Source organism: Diuraphis noxia, unplaced genomic scaffold (genome assembly GCF_037042655.1).
Source record: "Diuraphis noxia isolate RWA-SAM2 unplaced genomic scaffold, SU_Dnox_SAM2 contig0002, whole genome shotgun sequence".
Lineage (NCBI taxonomy): Eukaryota > Metazoa > Arthropoda > Insecta > Hemiptera > Aphididae > Diuraphis > Diuraphis noxia.
This window is the reverse complement of record NW_028301712.1, coordinates 11,569,772-11,589,059: the sequence shown is the minus strand read 5'-3', so window position 1 is coordinate 11,589,059 and position 19,288 is coordinate 11,569,772. Positions and strand designations below refer to the sequence as shown.

At 28.3% G+C, this 19,288-nt stretch overlaps 1 protein-coding gene across 1 annotated transcript in view; it reads left to right on the top strand.

Annotated features, from left to right (window-relative positions):
- The window catches only part of LOC107165536 (protein O-mannosyl-transferase TMTC1-like), a 117,280-nt gene extending 99,256 nt beyond the window's left edge, over positions 1 to 18,024 (top strand). The window contains exon 15 of the mRNA XM_089220591.1: positions 17,623 to 18,024. Coding sequence (XP_089076717.1) covers positions 17,623 to 17,661 — 39 coding nt within the window. The 3' untranslated portion in view covers positions 17,662 to 18,024. The remainder of the gene's footprint in view (positions 1 to 17,622) is intronic.
- Positions 18,025 to 19,288: the final 1,264 nt, after the last annotated feature.

Here is a 19,288-nt window from a genome sequence, read left to right as displayed (position 1 = left end):
TTATAAATATGAAATTTCACAGTACGTTGATTAATTTGTTACAAGTGAAATCTATCTCCTAATGTAAGGTTTGTGGCATGAAGATGCATTTATCCAAAGAAGAGGATGAACCATAATTTAGATGGTTATAATAAGGGGCTGGAATTATATTCTTTTAAAATAACCAATATAAGATGCTAATGTTCGCTAAAAAAGTTGAAAATATTCTTGCAATATTCTTTAAAAATCATAATAAGATATGCAAAAAATAAGCTTTTTTTATTAATTTATTCTCTTGAAATAAAAATATTCATTTATATGCAAAATAATACATGTTAAAAAAATTGATTAAATTATATTGATAAAAATAAGTTAAGATCATAAAATCAGTTAACAACTATATTTTGCTTCATGTATTCTGGTGTCATATTTGTACGACGGTCATCTGTTAGTATGTTTTTATACGTGTTAAATTAACGTTTGGCGTCAACTGATGTCACGGGACAATTAATTGATATATTTTCAAATATTCTTTATTGTACGAAATAGTCTTTCATCTTGAAATATTCTCAAATATGTTAAAAAAAACTTTTGCCATTGATTAACCAGTTTCATGATTTTTAAAAATTTCGAACCCGCGTCTGACTGCATAGCCGCAGAAAAAATATGCAAAAGAATATAATTCCGGCCCCTAGTTATAATAGAAAAGTTGGAGATGGCAAGATCGAAATGGTTATGAAGGATTGAGTGAAGAAGTTTACAGAAGGTTTCAGCCACATTTTATAAATTGGAGATTAATATTGCTCTTATGCAGAGTGCGTTTTGAAACATAAAATAGAGGTTTAGTAATTTTACGAAATTACCAATTTTAATTCATAATTTTCAAGTTTCTGAATCCCAAAGTATTATATTCCGCAGGTATGCATAATATATAGCTTAAGAAGTTGTTTAAAAATAAGAGTTTAGTTTCTACGATTTATATGTTGTATGTATGAAGAAATTTTAATTTTCAATAGTAATTATTTAAATCTAAGACTTTAAGTATGAATATGATAGTTTGACTGTGTTCATTTACGATCTAGCTATAAGTTAACGTAGGTAACGAACGTTTCGTATGGTAGTATGATGTAGGTTATTCTGTGTAATAGTAAGACAATTTTTAGTTATACACGTGTATGTGCGGTGGATGGAGTTTTATAAATTTTCTTTGATCTCAGCTTTTATACAAAATTGTCAAGAGGTTGTTTAGTTGTCATTGTTGCTTTTTTGAGGCCATTTCGGAATCAAAATGAAGAATATAAAGGGTTGTATCGTCGACTATTCCCCAATTGAGTGCAGCTAGTTCATTATAAGTAAATGAGAAAAACGGGTATCAAATAGAAATTAAGCTGAATAGTATCTTTCTTCTAGATATTATTTAAACAGTTACAGAGCATTACTTGTTGCTAGACTACATACAATTTTTGAACTGAATCTAGAAACGTACTGGTACATAATATATTAGTTTGTTCTAGTTTCTCGGGACTTAAATGTTAATAGGTATATCAAATAAATCAATTATATTTATAAAACTAATCATAAAAACGAGACATAAAATATAAAAAAAATATCATAATACAGTTACTGACATATTTTAGTTGTGTTAATATAAAAACAAAAACATAATTAATTCGTATAAACCAAATTGATTTAATTTTTACTTATTTACTTAATTTTATAGATCATTTATTTAATTTTTGCAAAAGTTTTTTTTCAGAACCAAGTGTTATTTAAAAGCTAGATGAGTAAATATTATTATAACAATCAAAAACCATTATAACTGTACAATTTTTATTTTAAAAGTATAACTATGTTATTTAGTATTGGCATTTTATATGAAAACGAATAATAAATAAATATTATAATGGTTTTATAATTATTAAACAATGTCTGTTTTATTATGTTGAAAATGCAAAAAAAAAAACCTAAGTAATCATGGTTGAACAATATTTTAAAGAAAATCTTAAAAACAAATAAATAACTTCGCATTTCAGATTTAACAATGCTAATTATAGCTTTATTAAGCTTTACTAATTTACCATCAATAAACGAGAATAATTTGGTTTAATGAACATTTCGAAGCTGATTAAAAAAAAACTTTTTAATCTATTTTATGATACAAAAAAAAAAATCAAAAATTACCTATTACCTATTACCACCGACATTAGTCTTATTTATATTTAAAATCTTTACTAAAAAAAAAAAATCAATTGTATTTTGACGTAAAAAAATATAACATTATTTTCATGAAACAGTTTTCTTCTGATATTGGATATCCCATCTAGAATTAAGTTTTGTTTAATACATAATATGTGCTTCTTTAACCAGCATTTTTGTTTACTTGGTAATTTTTTGGTTGATCATGTTCAACCAAAAGTCAACAACTACCTAATCATAAATATAAATTTTAAAAAATACAGTGTCAAAATACAATACATAATTTCCACTCGATTAATTGGTGATGATATATTAGAACACTTCTGCAGACGTAAATGTGTTTTCCTCGACATCAAAAACTACTTAAAAATTTATGACGTCATAAATTTTTTTCATGGCACAGTAAAAAAATGTTATGGTTTTACATTCCCCATGCTGTCGTTTGATTACGTCATCCGGTTTCTTACTTTGATCCACTTAACTGGGAATATTGTTCACCAATGTCTCATTTTGGATAAATATTAGTCTAGTGCCATGCATATAAGGTAATATGCATCTAATCATAAATCAACATATCACATTATCCCCCTATTTCCCACTTGTAACAATGATATTCGATTAATTTCAATTTCAATTAAGAACAATACAATTATAGGTAGATATTTGTAATTTGTATATATCTACAACTAGTGGCCACTCAACCCAATGTGTGATCTTTTGGTATTAATATTATTTAAATTATTTACTGATTGCATTGGATTGGAGATTAACTATCAATAAATGACATTTATATTTTATCTTTATTACCAAAAATAATATTCTATAATATTATTCAGTATAATATATATGATATTTTTATATGATTCTATATCAAATTGTACACTGATAAATACATCACTATATGATTAGTTGATAATATTATCACGGCAGCAATGTATTATTAAATGTATAAGCTATAGGTAATCAAGGTTCATAGATTTTCTATTGATCTTTGTCTTCATATTTTTCTTAAATTTCCTCAAAACTTGCTGTGCGTTTATGGGTTTACCATTCAATCCAAAATTAATCTAACCACTTGTCACGATCTATTACATTCTTTCTAGATATTCTATCAATTTATTTATTCATTCCAGTGCCAAAATTATCTGGTGATCAATTGAGTTACATGTTTTCAACAAGATCAAAGAGAATAATATTCTAATAATATATTATTACTAAATTTGTTAAAATTTATGGGGTTTAAAAAAAAAAAAATTTAATAACTGATTTAATTTAATCCAACATAACATAATGACATACATAAAACAAACGTGTATTAACGAATTAATAAATACTGATCACAAGTGCAGAAGTTTAATTTAATATTATTATACAGGAAAACGACAAATATATTTTATTCCTTTTATAATAATATATGCACTATGCTGATCCATTAATTTCATCGTCATCTTTAATGAATTAAAGTGCGTGCCGTTTTCAACCTCTTTTGCTCGTAGAGTGTGAATTAAAAAGCTCTAGCGTGTCGTAGTACTTGTATCAGTACATGGATTACAGAAATAATATAAGTAATGTATATACATTTTAATAGGTACTAAATATACTATAATATATACTGGAGAATTTATTGAGCATGATTACCCTCGTTATACTCTTTAATTATGCATTAATTCAAATCTAATATTTTGAGTTTTTGAGTACACCATTAACGACCATATTTTTAAATACTTGTATTTTTATAAGTCATTTTGGGACTGTCATGTCATGAAAAAATCTTTTTTCTCAGATGAGAGAACCTTCTTTTTTTATTGTAAACATTGTTCAGCTCATGATTTTATTTTACTTAATTTAAATTCAAACGAGTATTTTTGAGCTATTAGTAATTAGGCATGTTTTGATACGACCTTTAAGTTCTATAAGAAAAAAAAAACACTAATTACAGGAAAAAATAGACTGGTTGGTGAATCAGCCTTATATATTATATGTATATCTTAAAATATGGTATTTCTGGTGTTTATTTGCAAAAAATAAAAATAAAAAAGACTATACAAGAACTCATTATGGAGTGCACTTAAACAAAATATGCTTTTATAGAGATGCCTGACAACTTTGCAACGCGTGTCTTTGTGAATCAATTTTAAAAGCCAGAACATTGAACATTTACATTTAAGTGAATGCCGTATAGGTAGGTATCAACATATCGTTTACTTGGGAAATAATTTGAGCGGGAAAAAAGGACGGTTTTACATCGAAACTAAATACTATTTGAAATATGAGTATTTCATGAATATAATATACCAATAATGCAGTTGAATTATATTATTTTATATAGGCACTGCAATACTGCATGTACTGCGTTATATTAACAGACGCTTTTACTATTCGACTTTATAATTATTATTATCAACAACACTTTCCGAGTTTTAGAATTTATTAACACGACATACGATACTAATACAATTTTGTTAAGTCACACGTATATTATTATTACAATATTACATACCTATACCTATTTATTTACATTGCATATTATTTTTCACTATTTCTTTTTAGTTTCATCGAAGAGAATAATAATATACACAACTTTTTTTTTTACATACCAATTTTGGAGTGAAATATTTAATTTTGAAGTGTTTGTGTTATTATTGCAGTTTTTTTTTTTTTTGTAACGTTATAACTTATAAGTTATAATAATATAAGAGAGTAGGTACTCGCGGGCTCTTATCGCAAAAACGAGTTTTCGCGCTCTGACCGAGTGCTAGACACCGAGACCATTATACGCCCGGGGCACCACCATTAAATATCCACCACTGCAAATTCGATAAATAATGTTTTCTTTTTTATCTTTTATCAAAGGCCATCACGCGCGTGGGCCTTTCTTATAACTGTAAAGGAACTCTGTCCTAATTTTTATCACAGCGAAAACGTTTTTTAATTTTGCAATTTGGATGTATTATAATCATGTTTTTTTCGTTGCTATTATTACGTTATAATATTATTTCTGTATATTTTATAATTTCATAGCGTCCGTATGATTGAATCATAATTATCCACGTGAAAGTACGGCCACTACAAAAATTCATAAATTCGTTTATTTTTGAAAAAAGAATTTAATGGATTCTCTGTAATATGGACATATTCTTCAGTACTACTTCCAAATGTGTTTACGAGAAAATCTATCGTCGCTGAGAGGGCGGAAAGGTGGAAACGTCTATAAGAGTACCTACTCTTTTGCAGCCAGGTCGTTTGGAAATGTCTATATCAGAGAGAATACTAGTCAAAGTCGTCTGAAAACAAAAATTTTACCGATATTGTATCGAACAAATGATATGTCGTATATGTTGTATATTATTATTATTATTATGTTTTCAAACTTCAGTGGGTAAAATACGTGACCTAGACAAAATGTCGCATCAAGATGCTATTTACTTCGGAGTGTGGGAATAGCCGGGTGCGTCCAAAAACCATTTGAAATTAAAATTTACGACCACTGCCACTGCCGCCCCAAAGCGCAGAGCAGAAATTGACATCGAATGGGAGGGGCACACAAAATGCGTGTTATTCGCCTACAAAGCAATTTCTGTTATGGTACTATACGGCTTGTCGGAACAGAGCCGAACGTAACCGAAACTACAGTTTTATTACTATATTTATATAAAATATATTCTATATGGGTGTGTATAATGTATAATATATCGAATTTAGACCGTAAAATGAATATAAACGTGAATCTAAATACTGCTATAAGTTTTTATGTTTTATGTTTTTTTTAAATATAAATTTGACACGATATGATGCAGTTGTGTATAAAATTTTAATAACATCAAGTAAAAGTTACCTAGTCTATTACGATATACTCACAGTTCATTAACAAAATACAAATTATTCAACTTCGATTTTGATCCAATGATTAATACAAATATTATTATAAATTTAATTGAGTAGCATTATGCTATTAAGATTCGTGTTAATCTTTAATTTCAATTTTTACATGATATCAAATCATTTTTATGTTTTTAGTTAAAATAATAATAATTTCGATATATTTTGTCTTTAAATCAAATTTCTGATAATTTACATTTATTTAATTACTTGAATATTTCTATGAAGAAGATAATTATTACCTACTGTTGTATTTGAAATTTTTAATACATTGTAGTACTTAACATTGTAATTCTTCCAAGTAAAATGTATTTATTTTTAAATTCACATTTCAATTATTTTATGATAATTTCCAAGCACATAAGAATGTGTGACTATTGAAAAAAAACATAAAATATCAGTAGTATGTTTTAAATAAATCTATGAATTGTATTAAAGTTAAACTCAGTTAGTAATTATTCTCCGTCCCTATGTAACCCAGTAATTTCTCATTTTAATTCTGAAAATCTCGAATGTAACTTTTTTCTTACCGAAAACTATTTTTTCTATTTTTCAATTTCCAATTATTATACTTTGCTTTGTAATAGTATAATACATTTAATAATACATCGTACTTTGATGTATAGTATAACCTAAATAATCTTCTGTGGTCCTAGAATTTCGGCCGTTCAAAATTGGCTGAACTAATAAAATGAATAAAAAATGTTTTACATATAATATGAATATAAGTAATATTATAAAAATACCTGAGATTATATTACAAATCAAAGGCCATAATAACGTCCTCAGTTGTCTACTTAAAAATTTTCCCATGGGAGCTCTGAGAAATGTTGTTAAAAAGGAAAAGGTCCGAGTATTCTACTGCTCTACGGATTGTAGTAAAATTTCGTGAGTAAACATTTTTACGATTCGATAGAACTAAAAAAAAAGATCTTCAGAATATCATGTTCAAATAACGCAAAGAGAAATGTTGCCCAAAGACGCAAAAATGGAATAAAAAGTAAAAAATAAAATAAAAACAGGAATCTGGATAAGAATTACTTAAAATATTAAAGAAAACGACGGGAATCTAAAAAATAACTATGTTCATATAGCTCCACAGAATGTTATTAATAACTTTCATGTTATCGTTGACTAAATCATTATAAGTACGGAGTGATAGTATGAATAATAGAATATTATTCAATGTTTATTGGATATAAACCATTAGTCATTAGTAATGAGTAATGACTCATTAACTATAATAAACTACACATTTTTTTATGCATTTAAATAATGTATTAAATTAAATTTACGATGTGTATGATGTTTATTAATTGTACTTATAGAGTTCAAGTTACTGAGCTACAAAAAAAAAAAAAAACATGAAATTAAAAAAATTAACTGCTGATATCAAAATAATTAGGTATACACTTATTAAGTAAAATTTAATTTGTTATAAAATATCCTTAGGAAAATATAGTGACCAACAGTGTCAACTTAGAAATATTTTACATTGGTTGGTATGATTTATTATTGAATTCAAATTTAACACATTGATTACAGTGATTTACTTGACGGAGAGCAACGCTCAGACACTATATTATATGTATAGAATAGTGTTTCCTTGATTTAAAAATAATAAGAATAATAATTTCATAATATTATTTGAGATAATTCATACAATAATATAAATAATTAAATATATAATAATGTACCAATCAACTTTACATTTTATGTCTTTGCAACTACAAATACGCCATTAATAATATAATTATTATTTATTAAGTAGTAAAAAAAAATATATATAAATGTATATACGTTTACATGACGAAATATATTCGTTAATTATTCAGAGTGCTCGTTGTATTGCAAAATTAACCTCTAATAATGACATTTTTCTGTGATCGTTTTTTAATTATTATTAGCATTATTGGGATTGGAGAGTTTGTATATTAGTATCTACTATTTAGGTAATAAAATGTCCCGATAATGATTATCGGTTCGTTATTACCGATACGCCCCCATTTCTTTTTCCCATTTCGATATCCTCTTGTAATTACAGTCTACCATCCACCACCGCAGTTAGAATGGCACTATAAATACAAAATAAGCAGCGTTTTCCATTTCACAATTTTCCGGTTGCATATTTTATGAGGTACTTCAATAAGCGATTCTGATTATTTGTTTTATTTGTTTTTATTTCCAAGTCAATTGGAAGTTACAAAAAAAAAAAAAAAAACGTATATTATAATATATGATTGTAGTGTAATCATTGTAAGTTAATAACTGTCCAAAAAAAGTTACAGCAATTTATCGTTTTTCATTATTTTTTCTCTCGCCGATTCTGACGATATAACCTAATATATTTTGCGAGCCATGATGTCGTTCGTACGAAAATAAAAATCGACAGCATACGTAGTAATTGTGAAAACATTCGCTATGCGTGAATATGAACAGTCAGACTGCGGCGACTAAATGAAATTGTTTTTCGTTTCTATAGAAAACGCTTTCAATCCAATCGTTCACGATTCGTGCACCGTTTTAGTGTCATTAATTTTATCACTGACGCGGCTGAGAGTCCTTGGCCGGTGGTACGTCAGTTATTTATGTTTTCGCACCTCGCACGTATTCCACGCGTAATCAGGTTTGCCACCTACGGTGCAGGTGGCTAAAAAAGTAAAGAAAGGAGTAAAATGTCAAACAATAACCTTCGAACTAAACGAGTTTTCCCTTTCGGAGATTCTCCTGCACCCCCTCCAATGCACCGTCACCTGAATAAATCAAAATTACGTACATACACCGTGCGTACAAGCACACGCACACACACAATGCACACCCCAACTAACCCACACGACCACTGAGTTTCATAATGCGATATACTATGCAAACGGAATTTTTATTATCCTGCAGATACACGTGGAAAAAATCTTCGGACTTTGCGGTTTCCTTCTCTGTCATGACCGTTCCGCACTGCAGCTCGTGACACAGCATCAAAAATTATATAAATGACAAAATACACATTCCGCTCCCCTTTCCTCTTTATCTTAACCTTGTACCACGCCCAGTAAAAATATTTCCCCTTCCCGTGCAAGGATTTATATTTATGTATGTATATTGTATATATATATATATATAGATATATTTACGAGGGTAAGTCCGTTGTGGTTGTTGAATACTGATGGCGTTTTTAAAGCGCATCAGTGTTGACGGGTGCAAGGGGCGACACGGCCGAGCTTTGAATATTGACACAAGTACCTACTATAATACCTGTGCGCGTGACGTGAATTTTACGGTTAAACGCTAATGTAACTACTGAGATTTTTTCATCGCATCCCTCCACACACATATCTATATACTTAATAGTATCCTTGTACACAACTATAATACCCTCAATTCCCAAATATACTTCACTTGTACCGACCCTTCCGCACCAGTTATCTATTAACCCATATTTCTGATTGTCGTCTCGCGTGTACAGGTATATCAGTCATCTATTATGTAGATTATGAATTGTGCTTGACTTAACGCGTAAACTATGATTGCAAATATAGACGTGTACTGTAGTACATACATAGATAGAAGTAAATTGTATTATTTACGATATTTGAGCTCTTGTGTTAGGTTAGGTTAGTCTTTTGTCAGTAATCTCATCAAACAAGCATATTATACATGTATCAGCATTAAATTAATCTTAATATTATTTGAATTCACTAGTATCGCCATCGATCAAGCATGTCATTTAGGTTGCGATTGTCTTAATAAGGAGCGAAAATATATTATAATGTACTATATTACATTTTTAAGGATAGATAGAATTTATACGTGTCGGATTCAATTATATAAAACACGAAGCTTTTAAAAATTAATTCACTAAACATTTGTCCTAGATTTTGTTTAAAATAATAACCGTACATTATGATATATAATATTATATAGTGTGTGTATTATGAACTCAAAACTATCTTAAGTTATCCCCAGTTTTATTAAATTTATGTTTTTGGCTTAAAGTGTATCGTAATAAATTATTTCAAAATATTGTTTTAGAAGAAAAAACTACTTTAAAGCATTAATGTTAATGGATACTTCGACGTTTTAATGGTTAAATCGTTAATTATATTCAGATACAATCACTTGGAACATGCATAAAGTTGTCTTCAAATATTCACTTGAAAGAAAATAATAAAAAATTCAAAGCACAATGATACAAATTCAATAGTACTAAAAGATTTTGATAATCTTTGTTCTTTAGAAAACCAATTATTTTTGATGAAATATTATGTTCGTGTGCAACATAAAATATATTATACATATATATATTTCAGTATAAGGGGAAAAATATACAAGTATAATGAAACTTGTAAAGTGCAAAGCCATTTTAAGTATAAGATTTCAAGTACTTCGTTTTTACATTAACGTCAGATGGGTTTCGGAGCAAGAAATAGTAATTGAAAACGTATTTAATGTAAAAATAATTTCTCAGAAGATAACGAAACAAGTGTTATTTCCGTGTCATTATTGTTGTTGTTGTTGTTGTTGTTATTATTATTACAGTATACACAATTTTTTGCCACGATTTTAGCTCAGGTCTCTTCCTTCCGACCCTTTTCACTATTAACAACGAGAAATATGGCCGTAAAAGGATTAAAGGACACGATTTATAGGGGCTACACGGAGCAGCCGCCTGCGTTGTTAAAAATGAATTATGGGAATAAGGTTCGTAATGAATATATGAAAGAAGAGAGAAAAAAATGTTGCGATAAATATATATATATATATATATATATATTATAGTTTGTTTACTACCTGAAGCTGCCTTATATAATAATAATAATATCCTACTCGCACACTGCACCACGTATAACGGTCCCGTCAGAAACGTATATTATTATATTCTATAGCACACACGGGTGAATCATTCGTTCATTGTTTTACGTGTTTTTAGTTGGCTTTTTTTCACGCTTTTCTAAAAACTCTGGTTCCTATAGAAGAGTGCTGCCACAGCAGTGTATTGTACTATTTCCACCCGACAGTCAAGATGACCTTGAAAAGCTTTCAATGCTTATGGATTACAGTGCGACGAAAACATCGTCCGCAGAGACGCGCATCTACTTAGCCGGGTCTAGTATAGTGGGCGTGTGTGTGCATCAGTTAGTATTATATGTAAATATGTGTATGTATACATGTATTTACGTATACATAGGTACATTAGTTTCCACTCTCACATTTAAAGTGTACCACCGCCGATAAATCTAAAATACACACAATTGTCAAAAATTGGATTCAAAGCAAAATACGATGTTACAGAATGGTACCTACATGCATGTACGCAATACGAAAACTTTAATGTATCATATAATTAACTTACTCGTATTCTTATGATATTTATTATACTCACATGACAGACGAGAGTCGCGAACGCTTTTCGAAATCGACTTATCTCAATCGTTTTTGCAATTTTATTTGTATTTAATTCAAAAAAAAAAAAAACTAGACATAGAGTTATTACACAGCTACCTACTCCACGACTTTTATAATATCATATCGCATTTCTGGTACATGCAGTATTATTTTCCTCCGGTGTCTGAACGAGTCTCGGGAAGGACATGTATATCCTTGTTCGTCAAAATACGTTTTAGGGATGGCTCTCAATATACGTAGAAATCTGCACGAAAACGGCGTATTCGTTGCATCCGGAAATAGGGATGCGATACGACCCTAATATACTACATCCGGTCCACGGTTTGCGTGAAAAGTTCTATATACGCTGCAGCAGTATATAATATAATACGCAGCGACCGGCACTGTAATACGTGTATGTGTAGACCACGCCAAAAACGGGCTAAGTGAAAAGTCTTGTAAGTGGTCGAAGTATATATTATATCATACATACGGAAACCCTGTACCTCCTCCCTCGTCTGACAGTATCAACGACGCCCCGTGAGCTATATCGGTATAAACAACCCCAACAAGCTTTTTTTGTACACCTATTTTTTTTCCAAAAAAACATACAATATGTATACAGACTCTGTATTACAGAGTGATTCTTTTATCGTAAACTAACCAAAGGCAATTCTTGTGAAGGAATATGAAGATTATAAGTATTTAAACGATTTAATATTAAGAACAAATATCTCAGGTAGGTAAATAGTCAAAGATATAATACATATTATAGTATTATGGTCGTTAAAAAATAACGCGAGTTTCTTATAATATGGGTTCACGTAAATAATCATCCTGTATAATATTATATACGTTTACACAATTACACACATGATTTTGTGTGTAATAATAAGAGCTGTGAGCTTTGATCAAATACAATGAGAATCATATAATCACAATCTGATGACGCAATTGTCAAATAATTATGCAAAATAATAAAGTTTAAAATATTGCAACACTAACGAATCTATGTGCACCGTTAAGCCACCTGTGTTCACTGGTGGTTTATTATTGTTATAAAAATAATAGTGAAGGATAATATATTAAAATTATTTAATAGATAAACACGTACTACACACTCGTACGTCATACTAAGCCGGATTGGAAGTGTTCGGGGTCTGTAGCGATTGCGTCATGTTATAGTTGTATTAAATTTATTCAAAGCAACAAATATTCAAATAAAATACTAAATTTGATAGTTTAAATAATATGTGATTGCATCATGTATATTTTTAAATAATATTTGATTTTTTTGGATTGTTTGGAATTTTTATAAAAAAAAAAAAAAAAAACAGTTTTTTTCAATAGATATATTACTATTAGATTTATAAATAACGAATTTAGTTAGTAAATTGAAATTCAAAAATTTTTAATGATAAGGATTTGAAACTATTTTCTATGATTTTTTTAAACATAATTCAATTTTTTTTTTTAATACCTATTTACACTGTTCTATCTTCTACGGTATGTAATATGGATTTAAAATCTACACTAATACTAATTTGTTAATATGGAACCTATAGGTATATGTTAGTATACTGATGTGATCTTCTTGGAAAAATTAGTTCAAAATACTTAATATACTATAGTAATAATAGATACTGTATTTGACAAATAATTTATTTATCACGATAATCACATAAATAAATAATAAAATAACCAATGCTCCACATTCCATTCTTGCAACTCAACTATCAAAATCAAATTTATTCTTATCTATTGTCACATTTTCACAAAGGCTAGAGAAGAATGTAAAATCACATACAACATTTATTAAACCAGAAAATGCAGAGACAGAAAAAATAATTACCTTCTAAAAAAAAATTGAGATGTCTAACTCAATATCATTTTAGTTTATCGTAAACATCTCTCTATGTACGAAATAATTTTAACCTAAACTAAAATTGCAAGCAAAAATATACCTAACCTAACCTGCAGTTGGTAGTTGTTCATTAATGCTAATGATAATATATATATATATATATATATACAATATCCTTAGAAATAAAGGCTGACACGCCATTTCCGATGAAAAATATTTTTCTCATTCAAAGATTCAAATTTAACACATTATAAATAATATGTTACAGTGCCACTCCTTCAATAAAGGGGTAAACGAAAAAATTACAATACATGACTATACATTATACTTTATTGGTGGATTTTTTTTTTTAATTAAATTGCCCAAATGTTTGAAAATTTAACGAGATCTATGATAATATGGATATTGAATAAAAATAAATTCCACTTTTGTGTTAAAACTAAAATCCGAAATTTTCCGTAAATATAATTTTAATATTTTTTTTCGTGATTTAGACTGATACCGTAGTTATATTATTACCAATCGATATTCCTGTGCAACTTATTATATAGATCGAGATGTTGCGGTGGCCTATTGCCATCCATTATTGCGACGGTGTAATTCCGTCGCAATGCGTACCTACTGCTGCAGCTAAATAGACAAAATTAATCCGACGACAAAAGGTTGGTCGACCACGTGATCGAATTGTGATTTCATCATCGTCATAGTTTTTTTTTTTTTTTTTTAAAAAAGAAAATAATATCGATACTATTATGTACAAAGAAAGACTTTAAACTATCAGAAGATGATGTTCAAAATTCCCGTCTTTTATTTGTTCATTCGATTTATTATCGTTATTTGTTCAACTTAACCGAACTGTTATATATAGTATATTATTATCAAACATTCAAACTAGGTACTTAAGTATTATCTTTTAAATCGGAAATTTTATAACTTATTCAACATTTAATTAACTATGGACAGTTTGGTAATTTATTATTAACGATTATTCTCTTTTGACAGTAAAATCATGATTAAAAATGCTATTCTTTGTTCAAATACGTTCAAAATGTTTCTAAATAATAACGTGTCAGTGAAAAAGCAGATTTATAATCTTAATCATCATTTTAACCAAAAATAAAGAATTTTTTATTTTAACTCAATGGCAGATCTTATGGTCAACACTCCATACCAAGCTCAATAAAATAAAATGTACAGTCTCCTTATGGTCATTCTTCTCATTACCAAGACGCCAGGAAGTAATTTTAAACAGACTACGGATAGCTAGGTCGCACACTTGCACATGGGTGACTCATAAACACCTTATGAACAGATCTGAACCTGACCAATGCCAAACTTGCGGTTAGGTTTAAATTCATCGAAATCAGATCTAAGCTCAATATAGAAGACAACATGGAAAAAACTCCAAGTCCACAGCCAATCAACATAGAAAAATTAATTAATTATTTAAAATTAACTAAACTATACCAACTAATATAATCTAGATATATTTCAATCTATTTTTTTTATAATATTATTATTAATGCTTCATACTTGTGTCAAAAAATGTTAATTTTTATAGTCAATAACCTTTGTTGTTGAGGCTTAATTAAAATAAAATAAAAATAATTATAATTTTTAGTAATATTAAGTAGGATGTATTCAAGATTTGTGTGAGTACGTAACGATAAATAATAAAAATATACTACTACACGGCTATGAACGATAAGATAATTTTTTGTTTTAATTTTTAATGCACATAGGGTCAATATAAAAGTATTTATTAGAATCCACTCAGAAGTTTCCAAGAAATATAAAAACGCGTTAATAAAAACGCATTCCAATATCGAATACTTGGTCTTTTGCGCCCTTATTTCAGCTAGACGACCCCATCAGGCATACCGACGGCTTTAAATTAATTGATGACAACGTAATGCACCCTCAATCCCTTACTCATACTTGGAACTATTTTTTGAGAGTTAAGTTTTCGTCACAGCAATATTTGCATTGTATATTATATTATATCTTTGGTTTATAAAAGATATCTGTGAATGTATAATTGATCTCGATTTCAATCGTAAGTCATCTAGCACGCCCTAAACATGAAATAATATTATGTACATAGACTGTTTTTGTTTTTAAAGCCTAAATTAGTATAAATGCCGTATAATTTACATTAGAGCCAAAAATATTTTCTGAAAAAATAATTATTATTAGGTACATTGCTTACATTCAATTTTCCGATTCGTGTAAATCGATAAAATATACCAATTTACTTACTGCGTGGTTTACAGCTATAATATTAGTATTAAATATTGACTGCGTTGAAAATTAAACGTTTTAAACAAATTAAAAACAATAATAGAGACGTTCAATCAATCGGTTCATTACAAAGCTACACAGAACGGAATAATAGTTATAGTAGCTATTCTCGATACCGCTTAATTGCACGCCTGCATAAATAATCCGTCATATTTTTTATTTACTAAATAGTATGTAATTATATACCCAATGATAGTTTTAGTTTTATTTTTTTATTAAGACACATATTCCTTTCGCTACTTACCACAGAAAGATATTTAAACGTTGGCATTTATAACAAATATAGGCATCTAATATTAACTATTTCAACTGCATCAACCCTGTTAACTAAATTAACGTGAGGGTTTTACTGTGGAAACATTAAACTGTTATAAATTTGTATCTAAAATTGTCGTCTCTTAGTCGATGCATAATTTTTAATTGCGAATTTGTTTTAGTTTATATTAAGCCAATGCCATACTTAACAAAAAAATGGGATACGACATTATTTTTAGCTCTTGTTCAACTTTTGAAAATTCCTGATCATATATAGACTCCTGGATTTCTCCTCCCCTCCCCCCAATTACGGCATTGTATTAAACAGTTGTAAACAGAGCACGGTAGTTAACACGTAATTAACGTCTTGTCTAGTTTATTGTAATTATTACCACATTAAAATTGTTTCCTACACATTGTTGTACCGAAATTGCCTATACTATGCGCCGGCTTACGGATATAAATAATAATAATATATTATTATTAAAAAATACGTCAAGTATTTAGTATAAGTTTTAGAGAGTTGAACCAAGCTAAAGTAATGAATAAATCTGAATAAGAATAGTAAAAAACAAAAACTATAATATTCAAAAGTAATTTAATGAGAAATAGCTTTCCTACTTGAACAAAAAATTAAGAGAAACCACCAAGTATTATTTTAAGATGCTGTAACTTTTTTTGAAAGCTGAATTTTTTAAATCACATAAATTATTAATATGTTGTTTTTTATTTACTCTATAATAATTAAGTATAAGAAGAAACTTTTGAAAAAGTCATGAAAAATTTGATTTTAAATTAAACTTTTTAGAATTCTACAAATTTAGTTATTTTATTCCCATTTTGTATAATATTACTCTGAGATGTAAGGTACATGTTAAAATGTTATAATATTATATTATGTAATACGAGCTCGTCACTACTAGAATTATATTTGCGTATAATTCCTATTTTGATTGAAAGGTATCGATTTTATGAAACAATATGCGCGATTACTATTAGAATATTATAATATACAATGAGTATAAATGTATAATACCGTTTATTGCACTCGATTCACTGACAAGGTATCAATTATCTACAATGACAGCTTGTATTGTTATTATTATTACTATTATTGTTGTTATTATATAATATCGGTGTATACTGTATGGTAACGCAAGTACCTTATAATAATGTAATACTCATACTAAAGATAGAATCGTTCGGAACTCGACAGTTATCCTATCTATAACTATATGTCATTTGTTAGAATTATGAACGTGTAAACGATATCGTATATTATGTCTCGTAAAGTACTATATTATTGTCGCCTATATCAATATTAACACTCAATTTGCACGCCAACGTAGAAAAAAATTGTCAAAAAATTCTTTTATTTTTTTTTTCAAATTTTATACTCGTAAATTCAGAAAAAATATGATTGAAAGTAAATTTTGAATTTTAATTTAGTAAGATATTACCTTTTTTTCACATGATCGTGAGGTGTTTTTTTTTCACAAACATTAATAATGATTCAATTTTTTTTGGAATACGGCAACTCTTCCCCCTCATCATAGCTTTATTATTCTGAGGCACATATGTTTTTAATAATATTGTATTCGTTTATGTCGTTTTACACATAAACTTGGACTGTGCCTGTACATTAATTGTAGTTAATATTATATTATTACGCATGTACGAGTTGTTCCTCAACGACTCACACATTTTTCAGCGTTCATAGTACCTACTTGTAATGATTTTTATTTATATTGTTTTTATTACTATTGCAGGGCGTACAGCTATCCCACGTGATGATTCCGGGAAAGTGACAGCGGATTAAGGAAAAAGAAATAAAGAAAATATTATCTTCGATCGGTTGATGGTGGAGAAATGCAGATGACCAGGACTTTAAACGATAAGATATGTCGTACGAAATACAAAAAAAAACGATCATAATATTACTTATAATATATTATTATACTATATAATGTATTAATTATATTATGCTATAATATTATATAAATAAAACAACTGTAGCCGACATAAAAAAAAAATAATAATAATAATAATTTATGTTGTAAGAAAAAATATATAATAACCCTTGTATACTGAAAGAAATAATATTTATTATTGACTTGTATGATAAAATAGTGATTTTATTTATATAAAATTGAAATTTTCTACCGAATAAATCGTATTATAACTAAAAGTTCACAGCAACCCTCGTACTCTACCACCACTCTTTTCTAACCGACACTTCTACCACCGTATCCGGTCGCTGAGCACGAGAAGTTAAAAACAAATATGGCTAGGGCAAGGAGATTTGCTGATAATGGAAATGTAACTCAATCTAAACAAGAAACGTGTTTACTTAAGTCTGACGCGCGCATGTGTAGTTTTGATATTATACAAAGTGTATTATGGCCTCTTGTGGCAGGGAAACATTGGTATCCTCTCTCCAGCGAAGATGACAAGACAGAATCATTTTTCTCCTTTCCTTTTCCACCCAATGTATGGTTATATGATACCCGACGCTTCGGCATGGCTCGCATAAAATGGGAAAACGAAAATCGTTTTATCGTCTCTCCAACAGATTACTTTTTAAAATTAGAATCCGCACCGTCTCGTAAACATTTGATTTCGTATCAGTTAGCTTATAATATAAATTTAAGAAAAAATATATAAGCTCTTGCGCGGTATATTGCGCACCATATTTTATTTTATTTATTTTTTTTTAAATTCATTTCAGCTATCCGAGCATTATTGTTTTCCAGAAACAAAATTCATTGATCTCTAGAGCTAATTCTTGAACAAATACTCATTACCATGCCAAAACTTCAATACCTATATTAAAATGTATTATTTAAAAGACAATTTTTAATTATTGAAAAATATATTTTATCAGTCAATTTTTCAGTAGCGCTTATACATTTATACGAGAAAAAAGCAATTATTCTTTGGGTGTGTATTGAATCTACCGCGCATTAAAAATATATTTTATATAATTTATGATTGAAATTATAATTTATACAAGTGTTGACACTTTATTCGTTGTGTAATCTATATTATTTTAATTATTATTTTGAATTATATATATTTTTTTAAATAAATTGTATCTACTAATTATCATGTTTTAATCGCATTGCATTGATGCACTTATATCATATTATTATGAATCTTGATAAAAGCATTTTTAATAAACTTTACTTTTTATACTAACTTACTAATTTTATACAGTCATGAATTTAATATTATGACTTATGTAATAAATTAATTTGTTTGATACAAAATTCTAATAAAATATAAACGCAGTCTTGAATCAAAATCTCTAGCCAAAGCTTGAGGCTATAGTTTCTTCGATTTATGTAAATTTAAAACTCAGTGAAATCGATAGGTAGACATTATAAAGTAACTATCATCTATATGAACACTATCCTAATCGGAGTCGATATAATA